Genomic DNA, 27,011 nt, shown 5'->3' with positions numbered 1-27,011 from the left:
TTACGGTTGATCAACTCGATGCTACTCTATCTCAATATATTGCTCCGTACGTGTATAAATACAAATATATATGAACAGACCCTGGGCATACAATAACAAAACTTTGATTAGCTCTCATGATATATATTTAATACCGTATTTATATACTCAAACACGAGTTAGATATCACGTCGTTAATTTATAATACCAAGAGCAAGAGGAACGAGAGCTCAGTAACGTTCACGGTTTCTGACTGTAGATCGCCTTAGGACTAAATTCGTGCCATTTCCTGCTTCAATGATCCAAGGACCTCCCGAAACGTTTTTTTAAATTTTTTTATTGTCGATGGTGTATCAAGCGGAAGCTGAAGGACCGAGATTGCACGTGACTTTCACCTCCTGGGTTTGTTATTTATTTTTTCGGCGTGCGATATTATTGTTTATCGATGTGTTTTTTTCAGTGACAGGTTCATGAGTGGTTTACTGTTGATTATCTTGTTCACGTGGGCAAATTGAGTTGTAAATATTATTTTCAGTGAATGTCTTAATTCGTGGAGAGAAATTATTAATGAGTAATGAGTAATGAGTAATTTATGAAATAAGAGTGAGGTTTATAATGCGATCTCAAATGTTGGGTTGATCTAAATAGACTCTGCTCGATTGATCCATTGACTCGGTTAATAAATCTAGTTCACTTGGATATACTTACTTAGTGAAAGTATATTTATACTGTTCAACCTTTTATTTATTTATTTTTTCAATCTGTTTGTCATGTTTGTGATCTCTAGCCATTTTCATAACATTATTTTTATACCCAATACCAACTATCGTTGTCAATTCATTCTTATTCTCTATTATTCTGGCATTTAAATTTACAATAAACAGAATAATCTCCAGCTCAATTGCGGAAAAATTTTTTATGTCTCCGTAAAACTCAATGTATTAATTTTCAAGTTTTGTCTTGAGCTTTTAATTTTTTGTTGCAAAATTTTTCACTCGCTTTGAATAAAAAAAAATTTTTTTAGACTTTGAAATATTTAAAAAATTAATTCGACTATCAGATATTTCTTAGTGACCTTTACCCTTTAATTTGGTTACATGATCAACTTTCTATGACAATTTCTCACGGACTTATTAGCTATCGGATAAAAAATAACATTTTTGACATGAACAATTCATAACTTGAATTGAATGCCATAAAATTTTAAATATTCTCTCAAAAAGATTTGAATTTTACCCATAACTTTTTTACAAAAAGTTTTTTTTTTCAAGAAAATAATAATTTTAAAAATAAATAATTTGAGGAATCATGATGAGTATGTAATATTTGTATAAGAAAATATATGATATAACGACAACGGTTTTGGTAGTTTTGTATTTACAAAATTATAACGGTACGTCGAATTAAATATAATAAAGACATGTAATTGGAGTAAGAACAATTGATATTTTTTTTTTTAAAAGTAAAGGGGACTGCAATAATAATATATATGTATAAATATAAATATAAATATGTAAGTAAAGTAAAGGTGAATGAACATGTGGATATATGGCGTCGACTTGCGTGTAAGTCAACAACCGAAGAGACGTAATTTTTATTTTAATTCATCATTAGCGTCGATTAGAGCGAGCAACGGACTAGTATATAAGTTAAGTGTCGACTTTGATGTTCCAACTACTCAGCGACGTTGCGTTGCGAAACCGCGACCGGCTAGACTGTCCAGTACAGTAAGTAAAATAAGTGAGGGTACAGGAAAATGTGGACACCGACTGCTCGAGAGACCACCAGGTTTCAGACAAGCTAATTGCTCTTAGTCGGCATCTTTGCTTTTTAGAGGTCTCTTACTCCCACAAGTCTTCGCTTCCACTCACTCCATAAATTGATAAGCAGACCTCTGAATAAAATTAAGATACAAGATAACTGAATTTTTTCGAATATTTAAAAAGCTGGATGGTAAAAAAAATAAACAGTCGAAGACAAGAGTTACTGAGACTTAAGACTTAACTGGCGACAGTTTTATCTGTTATCTGGAGATCACTCTCATCAGTTTTTTCTTTCTCAATAATTTCTCTTCTCTTGTTGCGTAGGACGATTTTTTTTATTTTATTTTAATTCCTCATCTGCCGGGGTTTCTCCATTTCCGGTTACAAGAATAACATGCACGATACGTCTTCGTTTGACCGAGTCCGTGATCCACGATACGTTAAATAAAAGCTAACGAGAAAGCGACAATTTATTTATTAACATAAAATAAATAAATAAAACTGACGCACTTACACTGTAAAAAATCCGGAGTGAATTCGGAGTGAAATTGAATCCGCATTCACTCCGCCACTCGGAGTTCCGGAGTTTTGAAAAAAATCACCCCGCATGCGGAGTGAATTGGGAGGTTTTTTTTAGCGGAGTGATCTCGGAGTGACGCGGATTTTATTTCATTCCCAATTCACTCCGGTCCGGAGTTTTAATACTTAAATGAATTTATACTAATTTATATTAAACTGCTAAACAATGTGTGTGTGTGTGCGTGTGTGCAAATGTGTGCGTGTGTGTACAAATGTGTGCGTATGTGTGTTCGATTTTGTGCTTGTGTGCAAATCTGTGCGTGCGTGTGTGCGAGTGCGCGTGTGTGCCTAAATATGTATGTGCGTATGTGTGTGCATATCAGCTAATCAATAATGTAATACGCGAATTTTTACTTCGATTTTATTGAGTGGAGTTATATTTTATTAATAATATTTTCAAAACTCTGCTCCGGAGTGAATTTCACTCCGGAGGGATTAAATTAATAAAAAATTATCTACTCCACGAAAACTCTCCTGCGGAGTGAATTTCACTCCGAGGGAAGTGAATAATTAAAAATTCATTCACTCCGCATTCACTCCGCGAATTTTTACAGTGTAGTGTACTTAAATATATCATATATTTATTTTATGGGGATATTTATATGAGTTCAATCATCAGCGCCCGTCAATGAGCAGTAAGACATCACAAACTGATTCCAAATGATGGAAAAAAAATTTATATATAAATATATATGTATGAACATTTATAAATATATTTATTAATGACCGCAGCTCACGCGATTCTTAAGTTTTTATTTTCGGGTGTACGATTAAGATTAAATTTTAAGACCGGCATTTTCTCAACGACTTTCTTTAAAATTTAATTACATCAATTACACTCAATTTATCAAAATAACATACTTTATTCAAATTTATTCAAAATGCATAATTTCGTAACCTGTAGCTCATGTAAACGTCTTTAAATAATTATGCAATTAAAAAAAAATTTAATTGTCATTAACAATAAATCAATGCATCAATTTTAATTAACTCCAAGGCAATATACCAATTATTAATTAATTTTTTATCCTGACCTCCATTTCATTGACTCGACAAAAAATTATTTACATCTGATAAAAATTTTTTGTGCCGACAAAAAATTTGTCATCACCTATGAATTTATTTATTATTACATACATTAGCATTAATATTGCGCAATGGGCAGTAAAAAGATAAGGTCAAGTTTAAAAGTATCAACATTGTTTTAGCACCGAGACTGTCAATGTTTGGGATGACGTAAGCAGTAATGTAATGCTCCAAGGAACGTAAAGCTAAGTCCTAAAACGGCTGCCTACTTTTATGATCTATTTAATAAACATTTTATTTTTTATCGTTAATTTTAAAACTCATTCATTGTGACCGACAATTAGCATAATTTATTCAAATAGTGTCAGTAATTAGTATCAAAAATAAAGTGAATGAACTCAATGAGCGTTCTTGTTCATCGTATTTGGATGTTTAAACAAGAAGGATGGCATTAAACTCTCCAGATATTTAAAGCAGGCTAATGTTCATTTAATTTTTTTACTCAAATTATTGTTTATATTTTTAAATAGGGGAGGGTGGGGTAGAGCGGCCCCCCTGAAATTTTGATCAAAAATAATTTTTTTTTTTTTCGTCTAATTACTAGAAAGCCAATATATTTTTAGCCCTACGCGTGACACTTGGGGCAAAATGGACCAGCTGAAAATTCTGAAAAAATTATTCTTTCATATTTTTATTGTCAAATTATAAAAAATTTAATATATTAATCCATTTTTCGGCTGATTCTCTGTAACTGGGGCAAATTTATGAGACTGAAGTTAGCCGACGTCTAATAATTTTTGAATTTTTTTTAAACGAAAAATTATAAAAAAAAAATATTTGAAAAAATTGCACCTATAGTTTTCAAAATTTTCTACATGTGCATTTTTTGTTTTCTTTTTTTTAAAATTAAATTGTTGAAAAAAAAAATCCAAAATTTTTTAATTGTCTGCTAACTTCAGAATCATGCAAATTTGCCCACTAAAAATATTTGAAAATAATAATTTATTTTTTAATTGATAAAATTTTTTTGATAATGCAAAATAATCTGTTGTCTAAAAAATCAAAAAACACGTTTTTTGGGTTCAAAATAACGACAAATAAAAAATATAGAATTGTTTTTTTTTTTTTTTTAAATAACAATTAGTAATTAAGTCAATCAAAGGGAAACAATTTATTACACCTTCAAAAATTTTTTTTGAGTAATATAAAACCAAAAATAGTTGTCAAGATAAAGCAATACATTCTTAATGATGAAAACAATTAAAAAAAAAATTTTTTTATCCTTTTTTGGAGGGGGGGGGGCTTCTCCGCCCCACAAAAAAAAATTTTTTTTCAGAATCTCAGACAAAAGTAAAGTGATCTGATGGTTGAAAGCTACAAAAAGTAATAATTGGCTTAGGGGGGCCGCTTTGCCCCACCCTCGCATATTACTATTTTTTTTTATTGTTGTTGTTGCTGTTGTTATTGCTTTCATTTATAATTATTATTGTTTATAAATAAGTAAAGTAATCCGGATATTAATTACACCCATAACAATTCTTCCGAGTTAACGCGCTGCGATGTACTCTCGTGTCGATAACTAATCGAGATGGTGTCCAGCGAGCGATACGTATCGACGTTTGCTTTCTCAAGTGTATGTAGTTCCTACTCTAAAGATCACGCAAAATTCCACTGACACATAATAAAAGGTTCAAACTAAATAAATAAACAAATAAACAAGTGTCAACTTTCATTTAAGGATATTAATTTATTTAAAATATCTTTTACCAACAACAAATGGTTAATAAAATAACAATAAAGTATGTGGAATGTTGTAAACACTTTCTAAATCACATAACATTATATTAGGAATTATGTATTTATATTTATATGTTTATATTTTTATGTGTAATAAAGTAAATGTATCATATACATTATCGTAGGTGAAAGAGATACAAGCATGTTTGATAACGAAATTAATCGATTGTATTCACGCATATACATGCTCCGATATTTATTTATATATAAAGTGTGCGTGCGTGTGTGTGTGTGTGTGCCGAGGGAAATCAAAGGTTATCAGATCGTTCGGACACACCGGGATCGTGTCAAGACATCTTACGAGCAAAGCATCTGATCCTGTACCCTCTATCGTATTACTCTGGTGTTAAAGATATCTACATATTTATTTATTTATAAATTTATAAAAAAGTCCCAACAGTATTTTCTAAATAGGCCGGTTAATAAAATAAGCAATAGGTGAAGGCTGTCGCGTAAATTTGCCCGGACAATTCGCGCGGATCTTCTCGCCGATAAGCCATCAGATAGAAAATATATAATCGACGGTTCATTGGTTTTGCCGATCTGTGACTATGGCTGTACGCGTGCCTCAGGGAATATCTGTGTGCTGATGTGTGCAGATGTGTGCTGATGTTATTGAAGGTATATAAAATTACTATCGAGCGTAACCATCGACGACCATCATCCGGGAACTTTCTAAGGACGCGGATACGCGAGATTATCCGGTGCTAATGAAGCTATCTCAGATAGACGGGCATCGTTCATTCGTCCATTCGCTTACTCTGTATATACATGTACTGCGTTCATCTATACTTGTATATATTCTATTATATTTAAGTTTGTTAAACTCTGTTAAGAATCAAGCGCGAGTCAAGGTAATTAAGATACGAGGTCACCTACATCGACAGCTCTCTGAGAAATGTCGGGCATTCACTTTTCATTTGACCTCTTCTTCATTACTGTTTAATTATTAATTTTGTTTTTAATGCTAAATATTATTTTATTCTAGATTAGTCTTTAATTGTACAGCGATTTCATGTTGATTTTAAATTGAATTCATTTTTTAAATACAAATACAATTATTTCGTCCGAGTTTGAGTTTGGAAATTCGAGTGATTGATAAATCGAATACGGAAAAAAAGTGAAACCTTATTTATTGAGCGTATGTGTTATTTAACTTCGCATTATTATATGTATATATATATATATATATATATATATATATATATATATATTCATATATATATATATATATATATATATATATATATATATATATATATGAATAATCACTGGGTGTTTATTAATAATTTATTGTGTGTATTTATATTGAAAGTTGCGTAAGAACGAAATGTTCGGCGTGTGCCGAGGAATCCACACCCGAGATAAAATATATGAATATGTATATATAGTTAGTTTTGGTTTATCGTAATATAATAATGTGTAGATATAACGAAAACGAGTAGAGCGGCTGGTTGAGCAGACAGGGGAAAGTTTCAAAGCTATCGGACGAGTCAGTTGGTCGTCGTCTTACGGTTACGCGACTCCCACGTTATCGTATCGTTAAATTCTCGCCATAAATTTACGGTCGTTCGACATTATCCCGCGGCAGTACATATAGGCGTGACCTATGTTATACTATCACACTGGTGGTTAGCCTAGGCGAACGTCACGACATGAGCTTAAGAGCCGAGCCACTACAACTGCCATACGTCGGGTTAAAACTTGTCTTTTAACTCTTTACCTTTACTTAGATGAAGCAAATGCATCTCATTCGTTTCCTCTCTTCTCTTCTCTTCTCTTCTATTCTCTTACAGTCTCTGGTCGTATATCGTGTCACCCTATACTGCAGTTGCACTACAGAAATATACCATTACAGTAGTACAAGTACTTAGATGTCGTGTCAAAGATATATCATTATCAAATTCACCATCTGCATATTTAATCGTATTGATACTTTTAACTTTCCGCTTTTAAAATTATTATTTTATTGTTTCTATGGAAATTCAAGTCATTGATTAAATTAGTAATCAAATTTTCTTTATTATACAATTTAATTTTTGAATTGTAGATAAAAATTAAAAAAAAAAAAAATGATTTGCTAATTAATTGAAATAAAAAGTCGATAAGTTATAAATTAATTACTAAATTAATTACCAATAAATATTAATGCGCAGCAAAAAAAATAATTAAATCTCTACACTCAGAAAATTAATGATAGGAATTATCATCTAGTGATGGTAAAATTTTAATCGTAATGTTCACCATATGGATGATAATTGTTACGATCATGTATGTTAACTAGAGTTAATTACTGTTATTATTTTAAATAGTTATATTCATAATTTCTGATGGTAACAGTTACCATCAGAAATTATAATAGTTACACTGTAAAAAATCGGGAGTGAATCCGGATTTAATTTAAATCCGAATTCACTCCGCATTCACTCTGGTTTCTCTAGGATTCAGAGAAGAAGAACATTTCTCTAGACTCAGAAAATTAAATGATAGGAATTATCATCTAGTGATGGTAAAATTTTTACTATCAATCCGATAGTAGTGAATATTATCTAGATGATTGAATAAATCATCTAGATCGTAATAATATTTATTACAATCCCTGATAGTAACTGTTATCATCCTGATATTAGTATCTCTATTAAAAAAAATTATAACACTAACTATCTTGGCATTTGAAAACTTTCGAATCATTCTAGATGATTGGAATTAAAAATTTGAGATAATAAACACAATTACTTAATTTTCTGAGTGTAGATATTAATGAACCGACAGTTCAACATCTTCATAGCCCGGATTGAAAAAAAAAAATAATTTTTTACTTTTGATTTTTTTGAGTAAACTAAAAATCGACATACCAACAAGTTGAAAAATTGATGATACTAAAACATGCGTTGTAAATTATCGACTATTGCAGCTACATAGGCACGTATCCTTGACCAGTCATAGTAACTAGCAATCAATTTGGTGTGCATACACCCCATGGCCCATAACCCGCAAGACATTGACGAGCTTTAGAAGTATAAGCTGTCAGAATTTATTAAAAATTATTTGCTTTAATTTTTCCAGACGTTACTTGTCCTTGGTGAAAAATTCCCGAGTGATGAATCATGGATATGTTTTCAAAGCTTGATGCTTATCTCCCTTCGGACTGTGCAGATTATATTATGTGTGTATAAAAATATATTTATGTATAATAATGAAGACGCGAAATGGTAACGGTTGTAATAATTCTGCTCGTGAATTTACCGAAACTAATCACCGCAAAAAGTTTTATCGTATCCAGCAGAGTCCGTGACTAACGCTGCGTAGAAGAGGCTCAATGAAATGCCCTTTCCTCTACTCCATTGGGTCTCTGCTCAGTATCTCCTCCTCGTTCTTGCCAACTCACACATAAAACCTCTATCTCTAAGCACACCCTCACCATCTTGGACTTCTGTTCATGTACACCAGAGTAGAAAAAGAACAGAAGAGACCAGAGAAGAGAAAAGAGACTCGAACAAGTCGCGAGTCAGTTCAAGGTCTACGAGGCTAAAAGATCCACCTCTTCAAACTCATCTCTTTCATCTTCTTCATTATCTCACTACTCCTCTCATCATCTATCCACTAATACCTACGTCCATATCATTTTTAAAAACGAGTTTATTCTATTTCTCTATTTCATTAGTATCCCGCCGTCCATTTGTTAATTTACTCTTCATCTCTACTACGCGCCATTATATCGATACCGTCCTCATATCGACCCACTGTCACTCGATCGATTAATGCCATTACATTATTTTGTAACGGGGTAAATATTTAAAATTACAACTTTAAATCAACATGACTTCCCGCGGTTGATTAATTACCCATAGTACCCCATATGCGTTACTATTTTATCGACTTGTCGCCGGGCGCGCTAATTTAAGGGGCTCGTCCCCAAGACCCAATAAGGAAATAAGTTGGAGTGGTGGATTTTCCGATAAGGGCCGAATGATCGCGAACTTAGATTTGATAAGTGAGTGACAAGAGTGAAAACGGACACAGTCGGACGGACCGGCAGAAGACACGGACGAGTGACCACACGTGAACAGCAAGAGAAGTTGGAGGAAAGAACCAAGTCAACGGAAATCGGCAGGAAGGCTGTTATAAAAAGGGACGCCACGATCGCTGGAAAAATTTAAGGAGAGGTAAACCAATTGTCGGCCGGTTGCCACAAATTATTAAGTAACTAATTAATTAATAATAATTAAATAATTCGTGAGCAGTCGCCATTTCCGATTTGATTAAAATATAAATTGTCGGCAAGAAGAACAGTATTCAAAATAAATTTACACGCGGTCCGTCTGATAATTTCTCGGCAGGAGAGCCAGAAATTATAAATAATAAATCTAGTCATTAAGGAATTGTTATACTATAAATTAATCAATTTTATTTAATAAGAAAAATATAAAATATAAAATTTACAAAACCGAAAATTAAAGGAAAATTAAAAGTGCAGTGAAATTAGTGATAAAAGAATAAGGATATAAGTAATTAAATTTATTAGTAATGGAAATCAGTTCTTGTTGTACAAATTTGTTATTAACGTGAAGACTAGTTGTAAATGGATAAAAGAGAGATAGCGTCAGTCGTTGGCGGCAGTTTTTCGGTGTCAGTAAATTCTTACTCAACAACTTGATATTCGAAAAACTGAAAATTTATAAAATTGTCATGTTGATAAAGTGTCGTTATAAAATTGTAGAATCATTAAAAATTACGGATAGAAATTTAGTCCAGTGGACACATAAATAAAATCGAGATTAAATAAAATTGTGCGTGTAAAATAATCGGGAAAATAATACATTGTAAACGTGTGTGTGAGAGTGAATACAGTCCTGGGGACTCGAATGTAAAACGTGTGTGTGTGTGTGAGAGAAAATTAAGTTTCCTGTGGAAACGGTTTTAAATAATAGATCCTGGGGATCTGGCAAGTTGCCAATTTGTTTTATATAAAATTTGATCCAGGGGATCAGGCCGGTGGCCATATTTCGTATAAAGTTCAGGGGACTATTTTAATTTGATCCAGGGGATCAGGCCGGTGGCCATATTCGTGGAAGTCCAGGGGACTAAATTTTAATTTAATTAAGATCCAGGGGATCAGGCCGGTGGCCACGTTGTTATAAAGTCCAGGGGACCCATTCGTTTATTAATTAAAAGATCCAGGGGATCAGGCCGGTGGCCATTTCGTTATAAAAGTCCAGGGGACAAATTTCGTTTAAAGTAAAGATCCAGGGGATCTGGCCGGTGGCCAATTTAATATAAAAGTCCAGGGGACTAAATTTTAGTAATTAGTTTGTAAGAATAAGAAGTCCGGTGGACGATTTTGTTAAAAATAGTTATAAGGAATAAAAGCCCGGTGGGCATAATTGTGATTTGTTAAATAAAAGTGAAACTTATATTGATATAAAATTGTGTGTTACATAAATTTAATCCCTCAATCTCCTCACTCTTATACTTTTCAACGACCCTGATTTATAATATTAACATCTCCGGTTCTGGAAGGCCGAGACTTATCTTCCAGTGGCGCCCTTATTAAGATCAATTAATAAAGGGGCCAAACTTGGCAAGGTTGAGATACACCCTGTTATATTGGCGCCCAACTTTTGAAAAACCTAGAAAATTATAAGAGTGAGAATTGAGGAATTAAACATACGGGAAAAGTAAAATAATCGAGTAAAATTTTGAAAAGAAATTAGTGAAAAGTACGGGATAATAGTATACGTGAGAAAATTCGAGTGAAAGTTGAAAATAAATCATCGGAACAAGATTAGTTAGAAAAAAGTTAAAATAAAAGTGCTTAAAATTTAATCTATAAAATCAATTAAAATTAAGTTAGATAAAGAAGTACAAATAAAACTACCGGATTTGAACATTAAATTTTGTGTTGTTGAAAACGAATCGTTGGACAAATATTCACCGGATGTTCCGTTAATAATTAAGCTGTTAGAAAATTATTTTGATAATTCATAATTACTGAGTTGAAAAGTGAAGCTGACATCATACTGACATCATTCATTAAGAAAGCTGACATCATACTTTGGATTAAAGATAAATATTAAAGATTTTGCTTGTCACAGACAAACAAAAACTGACATCATTTTACTTAAACTTTAATACTTAAATTTAATCTTCAAAATAAAAGTAAAATAAAATATCAAAATGCTTAACGGAAATAACAACATCGACACAACAAGGGAAACTTGGATAAATCCGGAGTTAAGAAGACTTTCGGCCGGTAGAGGTCAAAACCGCTGGAATGGTATACAAAATCCAGGTTCATCATCAGCAACACTACCGGTACCAACGATATCAGTAACGACAAACACCACGAACGTCATAATAACGACAACTAGCAGCTGTTATACATCAGCTCCTTCGATGATTAACTCAACAGTTTCATACGCCGCAAATGGGTCGGGGGGATACCCACTCAATTTGCCGGCAGGAAACAGTGGAAATTTTGAAAACGCCACGATTGGGTCGGGCGGTATACCACCCACGTCGTCGGCCGGAGTTGGAGGTAACTTAGACATCGCAATTGGGTCGGGCGGTATACCACCCACGTCGTCGGCCGGAGTTGGAGGTAACTTAGACATCGCAACTGGGTCGGGGGGTAACCCACTCAGTCTACCAGCAGAAGATGGACATCATGTGAACAACACACCCGGTCGGGAGGAGATACCACCGGATATGCGTGCCATATTTGATCGCATGGATGAAAGCTCGAGAGAATTCCGTCAAATGACAAGAACACAGCGAGCCATTAATGAAGAAAACTCAGCATCAATTGATGAACTGTCCAGAATGTTGAATGAAATGATGACAGCACAAAGAGAAGTCATCAACAGACTCAATGCACCTGATAACTCGTGGCGTTCATACTCGCCAGTAGATTGGAGAGCAGCTGACCTCCAGTTTGGTACAACCGTTGCCCCGGTGGGTCAAGGTTTGGGCAGGGGGGAGTGTCCAGCTGAAATAAGAAATCAGCAGCATCGTCAGCAACTGCAGTATCAGCAAAACCAACAGCAGGAACCCCAGCTACAAAACCCAAATCAACAGCAGGCACCCCAGCCACAAAATCAACAGCAGTTTCAGCTACGAGTTGAGAATAATCATCAAAATCAACAGCAGCAGCCACGAGTTGATCATCAACAGCAATTAAATCAACCTGGACAGAATAATCAACAAATACCAGTCGCTGATCAGTTAAATTATCTTCAAGAACAACTGCGTCAACTACAATTGGGTCAACAACAACAGACAACGGGTGGACAGAGCCAGATTCCAGTTGAAAATCACAATATCTATCCAAGGTTGAGGACAGAGGTAAGTTCGCATAGAGAACCTGCATTAATACAAAATTTTCAACAGAATCTCGGCAGGAGTGGGTCGCCTTTTGCTCAAAATAGACGATGGAAAGATATTTTACAAAGTCTGAAGATGGGCAATATTTTCTATCCTCAAGAAAACTTAACAGTCGATGAATTTCTATCCGCAGTGGAAGCTAGAGCAAACAGAGAGAACTGGTCGGAAAAAGAACTTCTCAGAGTCATGAGCTACATACTACATGGTGCTTCGGCTCGTTGGTATGATTTAAATTACGATACCTGGTCTAGCTACCTGCAATTTAAAACCGAATTCCGTAAAGCTTTTGGTAGTCCAGCAACCGATCATCAGATCATAATGGATATCGGTAAATTGAGGATGAATAAGGGAGACAACGTCATTGAGTTCGTTTTGAAAATACAACAAAAATATCAGTCTATGAAAGTTCCGCCTCCAGTAGAAGACCAGGTGGCGTGTATTCGGAATCATTTGACAGATGAACTCAGGACGTTGGTCTTTGCGAGGCAAGTTCACACCTATGAAGGCTTATTAAACGCATTACACGAAGCCTCAAGATGTATAGAAGAAGCTCAACAGCTGACAGTGACTCCAATTACAGCCAAACTTCCGGAAAGACCACGTTTTGGCTTGCTGCAATCGCCTACCAGAGAAACTAGTTACGAGAATGAAGACCGGGAATACACACGCTGCAATTTCATAGAACCAAACCCACAGACCACCTACAACAACCGATATGGTGTCCAGATGAAATCCAACAATAATAACAATAATAATTACTATAATCGAGCACAGTATCAATACAGACAACCAACAGGATTCCGATCACGTGTCAATCAGTCTCCGAGATCACCAGGATTTAATCAAGCTCCAATTTTTGTGCCAAGAAGCAATAAAACATGTTTCAACTGTGGTATGGTGGGACACAATTTTGAAGTCTGTGAAAATCCGCGCCAAGTAGTATGTAACTTGTGTTTTGGTATCGGACACACTCGAGAAAATTGCGAGCTGATTAAATTCACCGAAGACACTCAAGCTGCTGGTGGAAGTAGAGAAAGTCCTAAGACGCAATTGGAGAGGATCGGTCAAGCTCGAAAAAACGAATAACACCTGATCTGAAGTCCCCGTCGGATCAGGTGATTCTCGAAACAACAAAGGGGTTAATAAATTATAAAATTGACAATTGTAACAACTCAGATACCAGCTCAGTGAACCAGTCTGAGGATTCGCCGGCAGGCGAGGTGAAGCCGCGAAACTCCAGACCCAGCAGGTTCAAGTCCAACGATGCTGAAAGTTTAGATCTAATAAACTTATGAGTCAGCGCAATCAAGTAAAGCCAGCTGTAAGACATAAAATCATAAGTCCGCGAATATTTGAGCTCCGCAATAATTCGTGAAAATTACTAAAACATTATCATCACTGAAATTTTCACGCTCCAGACAACAACGTACACACCAAGCAGACGAGACTCTTTAATTAGTGGACCCGGGCGACAGTCTGGCAGGGGGGAGTGTAACGGGGTAAATATTTAAAATTACAACTTTAAATCAACATGACTTCCCGCGGTTGATTAATTACCCATAGTACCCCATATGCGTTACTATTTTATCGACTTGTCGCCGGGCGCGCTAATTTAAGGGGCTCGTCCCCAAGACCCAATAAGGAAATAAGTTGGAGTGGTGGATTTTCCGATAAGGGCCGAATGATCGCGAACTTAGATTTGATAAGTGAGTGACAAGAGTGAAAACGGACACAGTCGGACGGACCGGCAGAAGACACGGACGAGTGACCACACGTGAACAGCAAGAGAAGTTGGAGGAAAGAACCAAGTCAACGGAAATCGGCAGGAAGGCTGTTATAAAAAGGGACGCCACGATCGCTGGAAAAATTTAAGGAGAGGTAAACCAATTGTCGGCCGGTTGCCACAAATTATTAAGTAACTAATTAATTAATAATAATTAAATAATTCGTGAGCAGTCGCCATTTCCGATTTGATTAAAATATAAATTGTCGGCAAGAAGAACAGTATTCAAAATAAATTTACACGCGGTCCGTCTGATAATTTCTCGGCAGGAGAGCCAGAAATTATAAATAATAAATCTAGTCATTAAGGAATTGTTATACTATAAATTAATCAATTTTATTTAATAAGAAAAATATAAAATATAAAATTTACAAAACCGAAAATTAAAGGAAAATTAAAAGTGCAGTGAAATTAGTGATAAAAGAATAAGGATATAAGTAATTAAATTTATTAGTAATGGAAATCAGTTCTTGTTGTACAAATTTGTTATTAACGTGAAGACTAGTTGTAAATGGATAAAAGAGAGATAGCGTCAGTCGTTGGCGGCAGTTTTTCGGTGTCAGTAAATTCTTACTCAACAACTTGATATTCGAAAAACTGAAAATTTATAAAATTGTCATGTTGATAAAGTGTCGTTATAAAATTGTAGAATCATTAAAAATTACGGATAGAAATTTAGTCCAGTGGACACATAAATAAAATCGAGATTAAATAAAATTGTGCGTGTAAAATAATCGGGAAAATAATACATTGTAAACGTGTGTGTGAGAGTGAATACAGTCCTGGGGACTCGAATGTAAAACGTGTGTGTGTGTGTGAGAGAAAATTAAGTTTCCTGTGGAAACGGTTTTAAATAATAGATCCTGGGGATCTGGCAAGTTGCCAATTTGTTTTATATAAAATTTGATCCAGGGGATCAGGCCGGTGGCCATATTTCGTATAAAGTTCAGGGGACTATTTTAATTTGATCCAGGGGATCAGGCCGGTGGCCATATTCGTGGAAGTCCAGGGGACTAAATTTTAATTTAATTAAGATCCAGGGGATCAGGCCGGTGGCCACGTTGTTATAAAGTCCAGGGGACCCATTCGTTTATTAATTAAAAGATCCAGGGGATCAGGCCGGTGGCCATTTCGTTATAAAAGTCCAGGGGACAAATTTCGTTTAAAGTAAAGATCCAGGGGATCTGGCCGGTGGCCAATTTAATATAAAAGTCCAGGGGACTAAATTTTAGTAATTAGTTTGTAAGAATAAGAAGTCCGGTGGACGATTTTGTTAAAAATAGTTATAAGGAATAAAAGCCCGGTGGGCATAATTGTGATTTGTTAAATAAAAGTGAAACTTATATTGATATAAAATTGTGTGTTACATAAATTTAATCCCTCAATCTCCTCACTCTTATACTTTTCAACGACCCTGATTTATAATATTAACATCTCCGGTTCTGGAAGGCCGAGACTTATCTTCCAGTGGCGCCCTTATTAAGATCAATTAATAAAGGGGCCAAACTTGGCAAGGTTGAGATACACCCTGTTATAATTTAAATTATTTATCATAATTGTCTTCCCGGTATAAAAAAAATAAATAAGTAAAATAAAATCACTTCAAAGAACCGCGTTAATTTAAAACCGTTATTAAACATTGATGCTCTCTACAATTTGCCTTAAAAATATTTTAAGTAAAAAATGTCAAGACGTGTTAATATTTTTAACATATGCTAATTTTATTGTCTTATTCTAAGAATCGACAGTTTGCGAAAATAAAAATATTTATGCCGATAATACACACCTACTTTACACACACCAATTAAATAATATTGCAAACACATTGTATGCATACCTAATTATTGTTATTAACATTACCATTATCTTTATTTTTATCTTAAATATAATTATTATTGCCGCGAGAACAATAAAGTAAGTTGTTCATATATCGAGTGAAATATCATATTTTTCTTAAAGTATTTTCTCACATACTTTTAATTACATGCGTACATGTAAGTACTATTAGACTTCACACGCATGTGTAATATATTCTCGACAAGTACCAGCAAAATATATATATGTATATATTTTTTATCGCTCTTTCAATTAAAATTCTGTCGATTTTTCTGAAAGTGTGTCAGGTAAAATAATAATTTTTTTAGCTCGTCTTCATAATCGTCCGTCTTCCGCATGATTGGGATCTTTTTTAAGTTTTTTATGATCGGTCTTATTTACGAGCGTGAGTGAAGTAAAGGGAATGTGAAAAAAAAAAAGAATAAGTAAGGGAGTGAATGTCAAGAGAGTCGTGATGATTGAGGAACATGGATAAGGCGTCGCGTCATTTGCGTAAGGAATTTGTGAATGTGGATCATGTGGTACCGAGAGAAGAAGGAGGAGAATTTTATTACATTCTGTAAGAGAGGTTTGCGTTTTGTACACCTGCTAAAATGTTGGCGAAGCCGGATAGAAGTTGTAATGAGAATGAGAAGCAGTGGAGTTGTATTGAGAGTAAGGAAGGCCGATCCACGGTACGCTGCTTCCGAACAAGTTTCCGGTCGTATCATTTTCCCACAATTGCCAGCTGGAGAGACACTGCTAGACGTCGAACAAGCTAATCTAATTCCTATCTTTCAATTTTTTTTTTTAACAGAGGGAGGGAAGGGATTTTATGAGTTTTTTTGTAGACTATTAAATGCACGGGATACTTTTACTTGTTGGTATATTGTCGTCATTCATCATTATATAAATGGCTTTATGGTGTTTTTAAACTCTAATGAGTTAATTAATGGTCAAGGACGTTTTTCATTATTTTTTCCCGTGTAAAAAAATTATTGTTCATAATGAATTTACACAGTAAAAAATATTTTGTATCTGTGTTAAAAACGATCGGTGTTAAAATTTTTGTGTTGATTTTTTTGTGTCAAATCAACACAATTCTTTGTGTTACTTTAAAATTTTTAATCGATTTACTATTCAACTCTTTAAAAGTGTTACTTAGTATAAAAATCGATATTATCAACATTTATTAAGTGTTACTTTAACATCAACACAAAAAAGTGTTGAAGTTTTAACACAAAGTTTGTGTTGAAATTCAACACAAATAGTCTGTGTTGAAAAATAACACAAAAATTGCGTGGACCGTTTCTAACACACAGATTGTGTTGATTTTAACACAATATTTTTTACTGTGTAGATATAAATTTCATCTCGAAACTCAGATCGTGACACAAAAACTTTCATCATGAATTTGTATCAACAACTTTAATCACGTCAAAATTATGACTCAGTAAAATTTCAATCCAAGTGATCCGAAGTTCATTCACTAAATTAATTTTACAATTGAAACTGATTTACGTAAATCAAGTACTTGATAGAAGAAGTTCATTGGTAATTTCTGAATCGATAAATTTGACAAAAGATTTAATTCAGTAAAAATTCAGTCAAGTTTCTATCGAAGTCATCCCAAGTCTAATTCAAAGACGTAATGAATTAATTTTATAATTGATACTGATTTACAAGACGAAAAGTTGGAGTAAATTCATGATGGAAGTCATATTTGTGTCATGAAATTCAGATCTAAATTCATTATGAACGAAATTTGTTTTACACGGGTTTCATTTTTTTTTCGCAATGAAAAATGTAGAAATTATTTTTTGTACTTCAATAAAATTTAATACGGGTAATATTTCATGTATTAATTAAAATTTTAAATATTCTCTGTAATTTAATTTGAGGGCAAAAGTGTCAAAGCATAAAATTAAAAAAAAAGAAAATAAATTTGCGAAAGTAAATTCTGCAATGGAAAAAAAATTGAAGTTGTTACAACAGTAGCAGTCGTTGAGGTTACGGCAAGTTGGAGTAAAGGAATGCCAACTTCAGCTTGAAATAACTTCAAACACACGTGTAGTAACGCCAACTACAGTCATCAATGTTTACTACAGTACTTAGTTGTCAGTATCCGCTGCTACAATGTTGCGGTCGGGAGAATCACATTTTTTTTTCCGTCTGGACATCTCGAATTACTTGAAAATAATTATAAAAGTAATAAATGAAACTTTAACACTCCAAAAAATGAACCCACGTTTTTGGGTATCCTGTTACGCCCTCTCTCCGTCTTCATTACAATTATTGTTGATAAAAGTTAAAACAGTCGTTAAGATTTCCTTAGACGTTATTGCACACAAAATTTATTTAACGTCGCTATCTCATAATTTTTAGACCACAACTTTAACAAATTGCAGATGCAATAATCGTAAAAATAAAAAAGGAAAAAAAATAGAGTACTATGTCGAGACACTTTGGCGCCTTCTTCACAATGTCTCTATTTGTTTACGGCACTTTTTATGACATCCTCAGATCAAATTCACCATCGCAGTTAGTCATACAGTTTTTCTAAAAAAAATTTAATTTTATGACCCGCAAACTTATCACTTTCGCATAAATTATTTCTCAACACCGAAATCAATACTTGTTACAACCTCTATCCATCTTTCCGAAAATCTTTCGCCATAATTTCAAAAAATTTAAAAAGCCAGTCTACCTAAGCCTCAATCATCAATCATCGGTAATCGAAACAATAAATTTTATCAAAAAAATAGAAAGTTAACTTTCCCTTCACACATAAGTTTAAAAAATCCTTTTGAAAATACCTCTAATTAAACTATTTTTTATCCGACTCGTGCCAACAAACATTTTATCGGAAGCCTTTTTAATATTGTACATTAAAAAAATACGTAATCAATACCTTAGATTATTGAATAAACGGTGATGATGATTGAGGAGCCCGATGCATCAAGCTAATAGTTTTCTCACCTAACTAATGGACGCATTAACCGTTTATTATCTATCAGCATGTTTTCTCTTGCACCTTGTAAGCTTTCAGTTTATATAACATAAATAAAAGTAAATACATATATGCAAGTAAAGTGAAGCGAGGTCAGATAAATCCTGGACCCGCAGATGGACTAATTTTTCCCCAGCGGATCAATAGAAATCCTCACAGAAATAATCAGTTTGCTCGGACTCGGACTCGGACAGTCTTCTGAATAGCCCAGGATGCAGTAACTCTGCGATAAATCCCGGTAATGCTTGCAATTAATCTCGTACGTTGTAACCCCCGACGCCATTGGCTTCCGGAATGAATACCCGTGTCACGAACTGAAGGTAGTATGTAATAGTACCAGTGGATGCAACAACTACAGACACTTGAAGCATCTTTTATTTTATGGTATGGCCCGAAAGCTGAAGATCTATTCGACTTTCCATGCTCAGTCACGATTCACTGGAACCGGAAGAAATGTTTTGTTTACTCTCGACGTCCATTCATTTGCATCCCGGCTCTCAAACGTCAGTTGTTGCTTATTTATTATACCCATCGTTGACACATTAATTACAACTAAATACTTTACTAATATTTTCTCGTCTCCACTCTACTGGATTATAATAATTTATATGCCTGCATTTATATGCATATAATTATTAATGGATGTAATCGTTGTTATTATTATATTTAATGCAAGGATTTTTTTAATTTTAATATAATTGATAGTGTTCCGAGTGAATTTAATTTGACGTGGGATAATTGAATGTTGAACGGGTGATAAAATTATAATGGACTTAACAGAATTTAGCGCGGCATAAAATATAGCCATGGAGATTTATTAGCAGATTGACTGGATTTTCTGATTACTTTGGCGGAGGTATAATGCAGGCATTCAATCGGTAACCGTTGCTGAGGGTGGGAAGAATGGGCAGTATGGGTTTTGGCATATGGAGGATCTAGTCATTATTCACGCATCAATTGTCCTCATACTGTACGATTTATAGTATATATATTTACTGCCTGAATTGCATTCTGTGTATTATCTGCTGGACTATTCATTGGTTAATTTATTGTGTTTGTAAAATTATTCTTTTTTAGAGTAAATTTTTTTTGGAGCTGAAATAAACGAAATTGATTTCTAATTTGAGTATAAGTTCGCTTTGGTAAATTTTATAATAACTATAATAGTCATCAATGTTTACTACAAAAGTGTGATTGGGAGCCATTATTTTTTTTTCCATAAAAAATTAAGAATTCAATAAATTTTGAATTGAGTCTAATTCTACTCATAATTAAAGAAATAATTAATAATGGAAAAAAATTCAAATTTTTTAGATAAGCGGGTTTGCTAAGCAGAAGTTTTCTTCAATCTGTTGTCAAGATTACGTCAACTTTAGGCCAGCAAACTTTTGAGTATGAGTTTGAATTTGACTTTAGGTGGGGGTAAAGCCTCTACACTGCCACAATCTGATGGCAAATTGACAAAGAAACTTGCCATCAAAATATTCGCAAAAAAATTTAGGAGCTGAAGTTACTTCAAGTTGATGTGATTTAACTTGCGCGTCAAAATTTTTTGTCATTTTACCGTCAAGTTGTGACCGTAAATTGACATTAACCTGCTACCTATATGGTGACAGAATATAAAGTCTTTGCGGTCAGCTGACTCAGTCATCGACATTATGGAGGGTAGAGGTAGCTTTACCCTCCATAATCGACATAGTGGGGATAAGGGCCCATTTTAAGGAACTGCGCAACTCCCACCACACAGCGCCATTATCCCCACTCCCTACTCTCCATTTCCGGATCATTTTTGTGTTGACTACGCTTGTGTGAACATTAACTGTCTAAATTTAACCTCTAATATACATAAATATTTACTTACTTTATAAGTACTTAAAGTCAAAATATTTATTTTAACATTCCCACCGATAAAAATGATTAATTTTTATTAAATTAAATTGGTCTCAGTTTATTTTATCATAAATTTCTACACGAGTTCATAATGCAATCGCATTGCTTACAAAACCAACCAATGATGTCTCAAGACAATAATTATCAGCCATGTGTGGGTATTCCGAATGTAAGTACAATTCCCAATGGCATTTTTGGGTCGCAGGTTATGATGAACCAGCATCAGCAATGCTTACAAATATCAATTGTCGGTGATAACCTTCCAATGGCTAATTCAGATGCTGGGCAACATCAGCTAGCTAATCAGTTCACCAGTACTCAAGCAAATATTGAAAACATAATTGTCAATAATAATTCAACTGTGCAAGTGAATGCTTCTAACCTTATTGCTGATAACAATAATAATGACAACAACAACAATAATAATAATAATAAACCAATCGAATTGACATTTACCGTCAATCAGTTGACGAGCCCACAACTTGGACAATTGAACATACCGATGAACAGTGTTCAAAAGATTCGTCCAGAATTACAGAGGAAAATATCCGAGAAAACTCAAGATTGCTATCAATTGAGCGGCACTCAAAGTCCTGGTCCTGGATTACAGAATAACATATACATAATAACTCAACATGGCTATCAGTTGCTAAAAATCAGTGTTCCAGAAGCCGGTACTCAAACAGTTTCTCAAACTGCTCAAGCAGGATCAAGTGCAACCAAGACAATCGCTTCAACTACACCAACTTCAGTAGTTTATAGTATAGCATCACCCGTTTCGGCAGCAATCGCTAATCCAGCAGTACTCAGTTTGAATAAAACTAGAGTACTTCCAATAAGTTCAATTGAAACTCCAGAGATGTCAGCAACACTTGAGTCCGATCAACAGAAAGCAATGATGAAAAAAATGGTTAAGAAATCCTGTGATTTTTTTAACAACTTGTTAGCTGACTCAAGCAAGATTCAACAAGACAATACCAGAAATGTTAAAAGTAATTTAACGGAATTAATCCAAGACGTTATTGATGATATAATAGAAGTCCAGGAATTTGTTGATAGGCTTGAGAGGATGTTGAATTCTGACCGGCAGCCACTGCTTGTTGATTTTCTGACTAAAAGCCTGCCGCGATTGAGAGCGTCTCTGTATCTCAATCAGATGACTATCAATGGCATCAGACCTCCACCATCGGAAATTGCTCTTTCTACTTTTTTATTGGCACCAACAAGTGCCACACAGCGGAGGTTAATTAAACGAAAGAAGAAGATGGAATCTAAAAGCTCTCCAGTAACCATGACAAATCCTCGACCGAGGGCAATACTGCCCTCAGGACTTATAATGATACCTCAAAAAACTTTGGCGAAGTCTCCAGCGACTGTGGCGACGTCTTCAGGACGTGGAATGATGTATCCAATAACTGCTGCAACTCCTCAAACAACTTTGGTGATGCCTCCACAGACTGTGGCAAAGCCTCAAACAACTTTGGTGATGCCTCCACAGACTGTGACAAAGCCTCAAACAACTTTGGCGATGCCTCAAACAACTTTGGCAATGCCTCCAGCAACTGTGGTGAAGCCGCAAACAACTTTGGTGATGCCTCAAACAACTTTGGTGATGCCTCCACAGACTGTGGCAAAGCCTCAAACAACTTTGGCGATGCCTTCAGCAACTGTGGTGAAGCCGCAAACAACTTTGGTGATGCCTCCACAGACTGTGGCAAAGCCTCAAACAACTTTGGTGATGCCTCAAACAACTTTGGTGATGCCTCCAGCGACTGTGGCAAAGCCTCAAACAACTTTGGCGATGCCTCAAACAACTTTGGTGATGCCTCCAGCGACTGCTGCAACGCCTCCAACAACTTTGGTGATGCCTCCAGAGACTGTGGCAAAGCCTCAAACAACTTTGGCGATGCCTCAAACAACTTTGGTGATGCCTCCAGCGACTGTGGCAAAGCCTCAAACAACTTTGGTGATGCCTCCAGAGACTGTGACAAAGCCTCAAACAACTTTGGCGATGCCTTCAGCAACTGTGGCGAAGCCTCAAACAACTTTGGCAATGCCTCCAGCAACTGTGGTGAAGCCGCAAACAACTTTAGTGATGCCTCCAGAGACTGTGGCAAAGCCTCAAACAACTTTGGCGATGCCTCAAACAACTTTGGTGATGCCTCCAGCGACTGTGGCAAAGCCTCAAACAACTTTGGTGATGCCTCCAGAGACTGTGACAAAGCCTCAAACAACTTTGGCAATGCCTCCAGCAACTGTGGTGAAGCCGCAAACAACTTTGGTGATGCCTCAAACAACTTTGGTGATGCCTGCAGAGACTGTGGCAAAGCCTCAAACAACTTTGGCGATGCCTCAAACAACTTTGGTGATGCCTCCAGCGACTGTGGCAAAGCCTCAAACAACTTTGGTGATGCCTCCAGAGACTGTGACAAAGCCTCAAACAACTTTGGCAATGCCTCCAGCAACTGTGGTGAAGCCGCAAACAACTTTGGTGATGCCTCAAACAACTTTGGCAATGCCTCCAGCAACTGTAGCGATGCCTCCAACGACTATGGCGAAGCCTCAAACAACTGTGGCGATGTCTTTGGCAAGTATTATGATATCTCCTACAACGGTATCAATGGCTCCAGCGACTACTCAAATTAAAACTTATCAAACTTCATCTGAACGTATACGACCTACAAAAAAATTAGTTCGCACTGATGATAATTTAAAACCTACTCCAGTAGATGGTAAAAAAATTAATAAGAAAATTGGTTGCCAATCACCACTGACGACCATTTCAAATATCCAGCAGTTACCAACTATTTCTAGTCCAATGATCCAGCAATCATCAACACCTACTTTTGCAAATGTTAATAAAGTTTCAGAAGATAACAAAAAAATAAATACTGCAATTGGTGCGAAAAAAAAACATGTTGTTTCATCAATTGAAACAAATGAAGAAGAACTCAATGATGTCATGACAATGGGAGGGATTGATATTGCTGAAGAATCTAAAGCGATTCTCAGTTCAACAGATAAAATTGGCACGGAAGTACGATCATGTGAAGAAAAATTATTTCTAAATGCGACAGCTTTGCAACATAAAATTAAACATATGTTACTGAAGCATGGACTCGAAGGAGCTGAGTCAGATGCTCTTGCTCTAGTATCACATGCGACTGAACAGAGACTCAGGGGTCTAGTTGAAAAAATGTCTACCATTAGCGAACATCGGCTGGATTTTAACAGAAATGATCCGCGGTACCAAGTGACCCAGGATGTTAGATCTCAGCTGCGATTCCTCCAAGAAGTGGACAAAGCGGCGTGTCAGAAACGAGAAGCCGAAGAGCTTGCACTGCTTTTGCAGGCGAGTAAGAGCAGATTAAAGGATGACGAGCAGATGAAGTTGAAGGAGAAGGCTAAAGAGGTACAAAAAGCTGAGATGGAAAAATTACAAAAACGCGACGCTGATTTTGCAGCATTGCAAGCGTTGGGTCCAAGAAAGAAGCCGAAACTTGATGTAGGCATGACTAGTTCTGCAGCTTCTGGGTTATCCAGACAACTTTTCAGGCCTAGGATTAAGAAAATTTGTATGAAAGATTTACTGTTTGTTCTTCAAGAAGAACAATCAACACGCAGAAGTACGTTTCTTTATAAATCATATTTGAAGTTTTAATGAAACGGCAGTTCAATTTTTTTTAATTTTTATATGTATATATTTTTGAAATTCAATTTGGTGGTAATTTAATTATTTTACACTCGCATTTTTTTACTAATTTATTTTTAATTAATTAAATAGATTTAGAAAAAAACTGTATTTATAGAATTTAAAAATTCAAATTTCCCGCTCGATTTTTTCTCATATTTATATGGCCGAAATTTAAAAAAATTTTTAAATAATAAATTGTAATTTTTTGCTTGTAAATATTAACAAAATTTTTTATGGACAAAATTTTGATAAGTAAATTTAAAGTAAAATATTAAATAGAGGCCTTGCATATATTAATAATAAATAGTTTGTAAAAAAGTTAGTTTTTTTAGATGTAAGTAATGATGTATCTTAAAAAATTTTTTTCCATGGGACGAAGTCCCAATTGGAGCATAAATGTACGTACACAAATTTGTACATAAATTTTTTATTTGTTTTTTAAATTGCTTTTGTTTATAAATAGAAATTTAAAAATAATTAATAAATCTAATAATTAATTGTGAGTTCGCCAAATTATGTTTCATATTAAATAAAAAAAATTCATCATAAATGAACTTTTTTAAAATTTCCACTTTCCACTAAAATCCTAATCCTGAATTAGAATAAAATCGTAAATTATAAGAATATTCCCAATTAATCATAAAAAATAATATTAAGTAATTAAATAAGTTATAAATTTATAGAACCTACTGGAAAATTTCTATACAAATTTCCAAAATGAAATCCCGAGGTCGAAAAGTCAACAAGCGTCAGACCAAAACCGAAAAAACTCTGACACGAATTTGCTTCTGAACGACAGGCGCATATATTTCTCTAATCCTCTAATTATAAAATAATATCTTCTCTCACTGTCTGAAATACTTGACATCCTTACACACATCTCCATCCACATCCAATCGAATAATTAATCCAGAGTTTGTTTCTCAAAACAAAAAATAATCAGTTACGTTCTGAATATCCTGGCGTGATCGCTTTTTCCGACCTTTCGCCTCCATATATTCACATCCATGCCAGCACAGGCCGTTCCGATGTCTAGTACCCAGTATCAAATGTATATTATAATACCGATCAGCAATCAAGTCTCACACGGGTAGTCGCTCGCTCGGATTATTCGCGAGTTTAATGTTGTTACATCCGAGTAGGCCACCAGAATGAGGACATCCCATAAGCCACATCTACCCATACATCACAACACCAGCCTCGTACATTATATGTCTATTTATAAGCACTCATACAGTTCATATATATATGTATGTATGTATGTATGTATGTATACGTACAAGGGGTAGACCAATTAATGTTTAATAACTGAGAAATAGATGGTACGCTAATTAACTGTCGATAACGGACATTACTTACACAGGCATAAGATTCTCTTGAAGTATATTCCATACCTACATAAAGAAAGTAATGTAAGCTCACACGCTTATTACATTCTCATGTCAAATAACTCTCGTATCTTGTTAAAGTCCATTTTAAATACTTCAACACTCTTTATATTAATAATCGCTACAAGTCACAATTTCAATATCAAAATCCAATTGTCGTTATCTTTTATTACAATCTCAGTGCTATGCATTATATGTATATATGTATTTGTTGATTGACTTTTTAATTTTTTTTCCGGTCAAAAATAATTTCCATAAACCATTTTCGCTGTTATCTCGGCGGCAGCTTGCGTTTATAAATTTATGACGATGTTTATTTTAAATGTTTTATTATTATAAATTTTAGCCGTAAGCTAAAAACGGAAAATAATTTATATGGGTGTATAAAGTCCACAGTGTGTATATTCACCTGTTTGTATATAGTTACAAGAATTATATGACTAGATATATACAAATACCCGGAATCGTGGGCGGGAAAGTCGTTCGACACGCTTGTCCTTTACGTAAAGGTGTCGGTATTTTATTTTATTACTATTTTTTTTTTTTTTTTATTTGTTTATTTGATTGTGAGTCATGCGGAGTTAAATATGAGGGTATGCTAAATTTTTCCGACGGTTTGTTAGCTGACATTCTCAGTTTATTAAGTATTGAATTGTGATATTTAACTTTATTTTAAAATTGGTGGGTTGCTGAAATTGTTTATTAGAAGTAATTGAGTGTTCTGGTTTTTTATGATTGTTCATTTTTTTTTTTTTTTTTTTTTTTTTTTTTGGCCTAACGATGAGAACGGAAAGTCGCGGCGCGAAGTAGCACAGAGTTATTCTATTCTGAATAAATGGCAAACAGCTATCGCGTTTTCACGCAACGCGAGCTTGATGTTTTAAGTCGATACTTAGAGGCGAAA

At 34.7% G+C, this 27,011-nt stretch overlaps 1 protein-coding gene across 1 annotated transcript; it reads left to right on the top strand.

Annotated features, from left to right (window-relative positions):
* Positions 1 to 20,942: 20,942 nt before the first annotated feature.
* Positions 20,943 to 25,223, top strand: LOC130667836 (transcription initiation factor TFIID subunit 4-like). The gene has a single exon (XM_057469697.1). It carries the CDS (start codon positions 21,117 to 21,119, stop codon positions 24,684 to 24,686), a length of 3,570 nt encoding a protein of 1,189 aa, XP_057325680.1. The 5' UTR covers positions 20,943 to 21,116; the 3' UTR covers positions 24,687 to 25,223.
* Positions 25,224 to 27,011: the final 1,788 nt, after the last annotated feature.

Source organism: Microplitis mediator, chromosome 5, assembly GCF_029852145.1.
Source record: "Microplitis mediator isolate UGA2020A chromosome 5, iyMicMedi2.1, whole genome shotgun sequence".
NCBI lineage: Eukaryota > Metazoa > Arthropoda > Insecta > Hymenoptera > Braconidae > Microplitis > Microplitis mediator.
The sequence above is the reverse complement of the archived record's forward strand: the minus strand, read 5'-3'. Positions and strand labels throughout refer to the sequence as shown.

Coding starts and splice junctions, on each gene's coding strand:
- LOC130667836 (XM_057469697.1), top strand. CDS start 21,117: ATGCAATCGCATTGCTTACAAAACCAACCAATGATGTCTCAAGACAAT.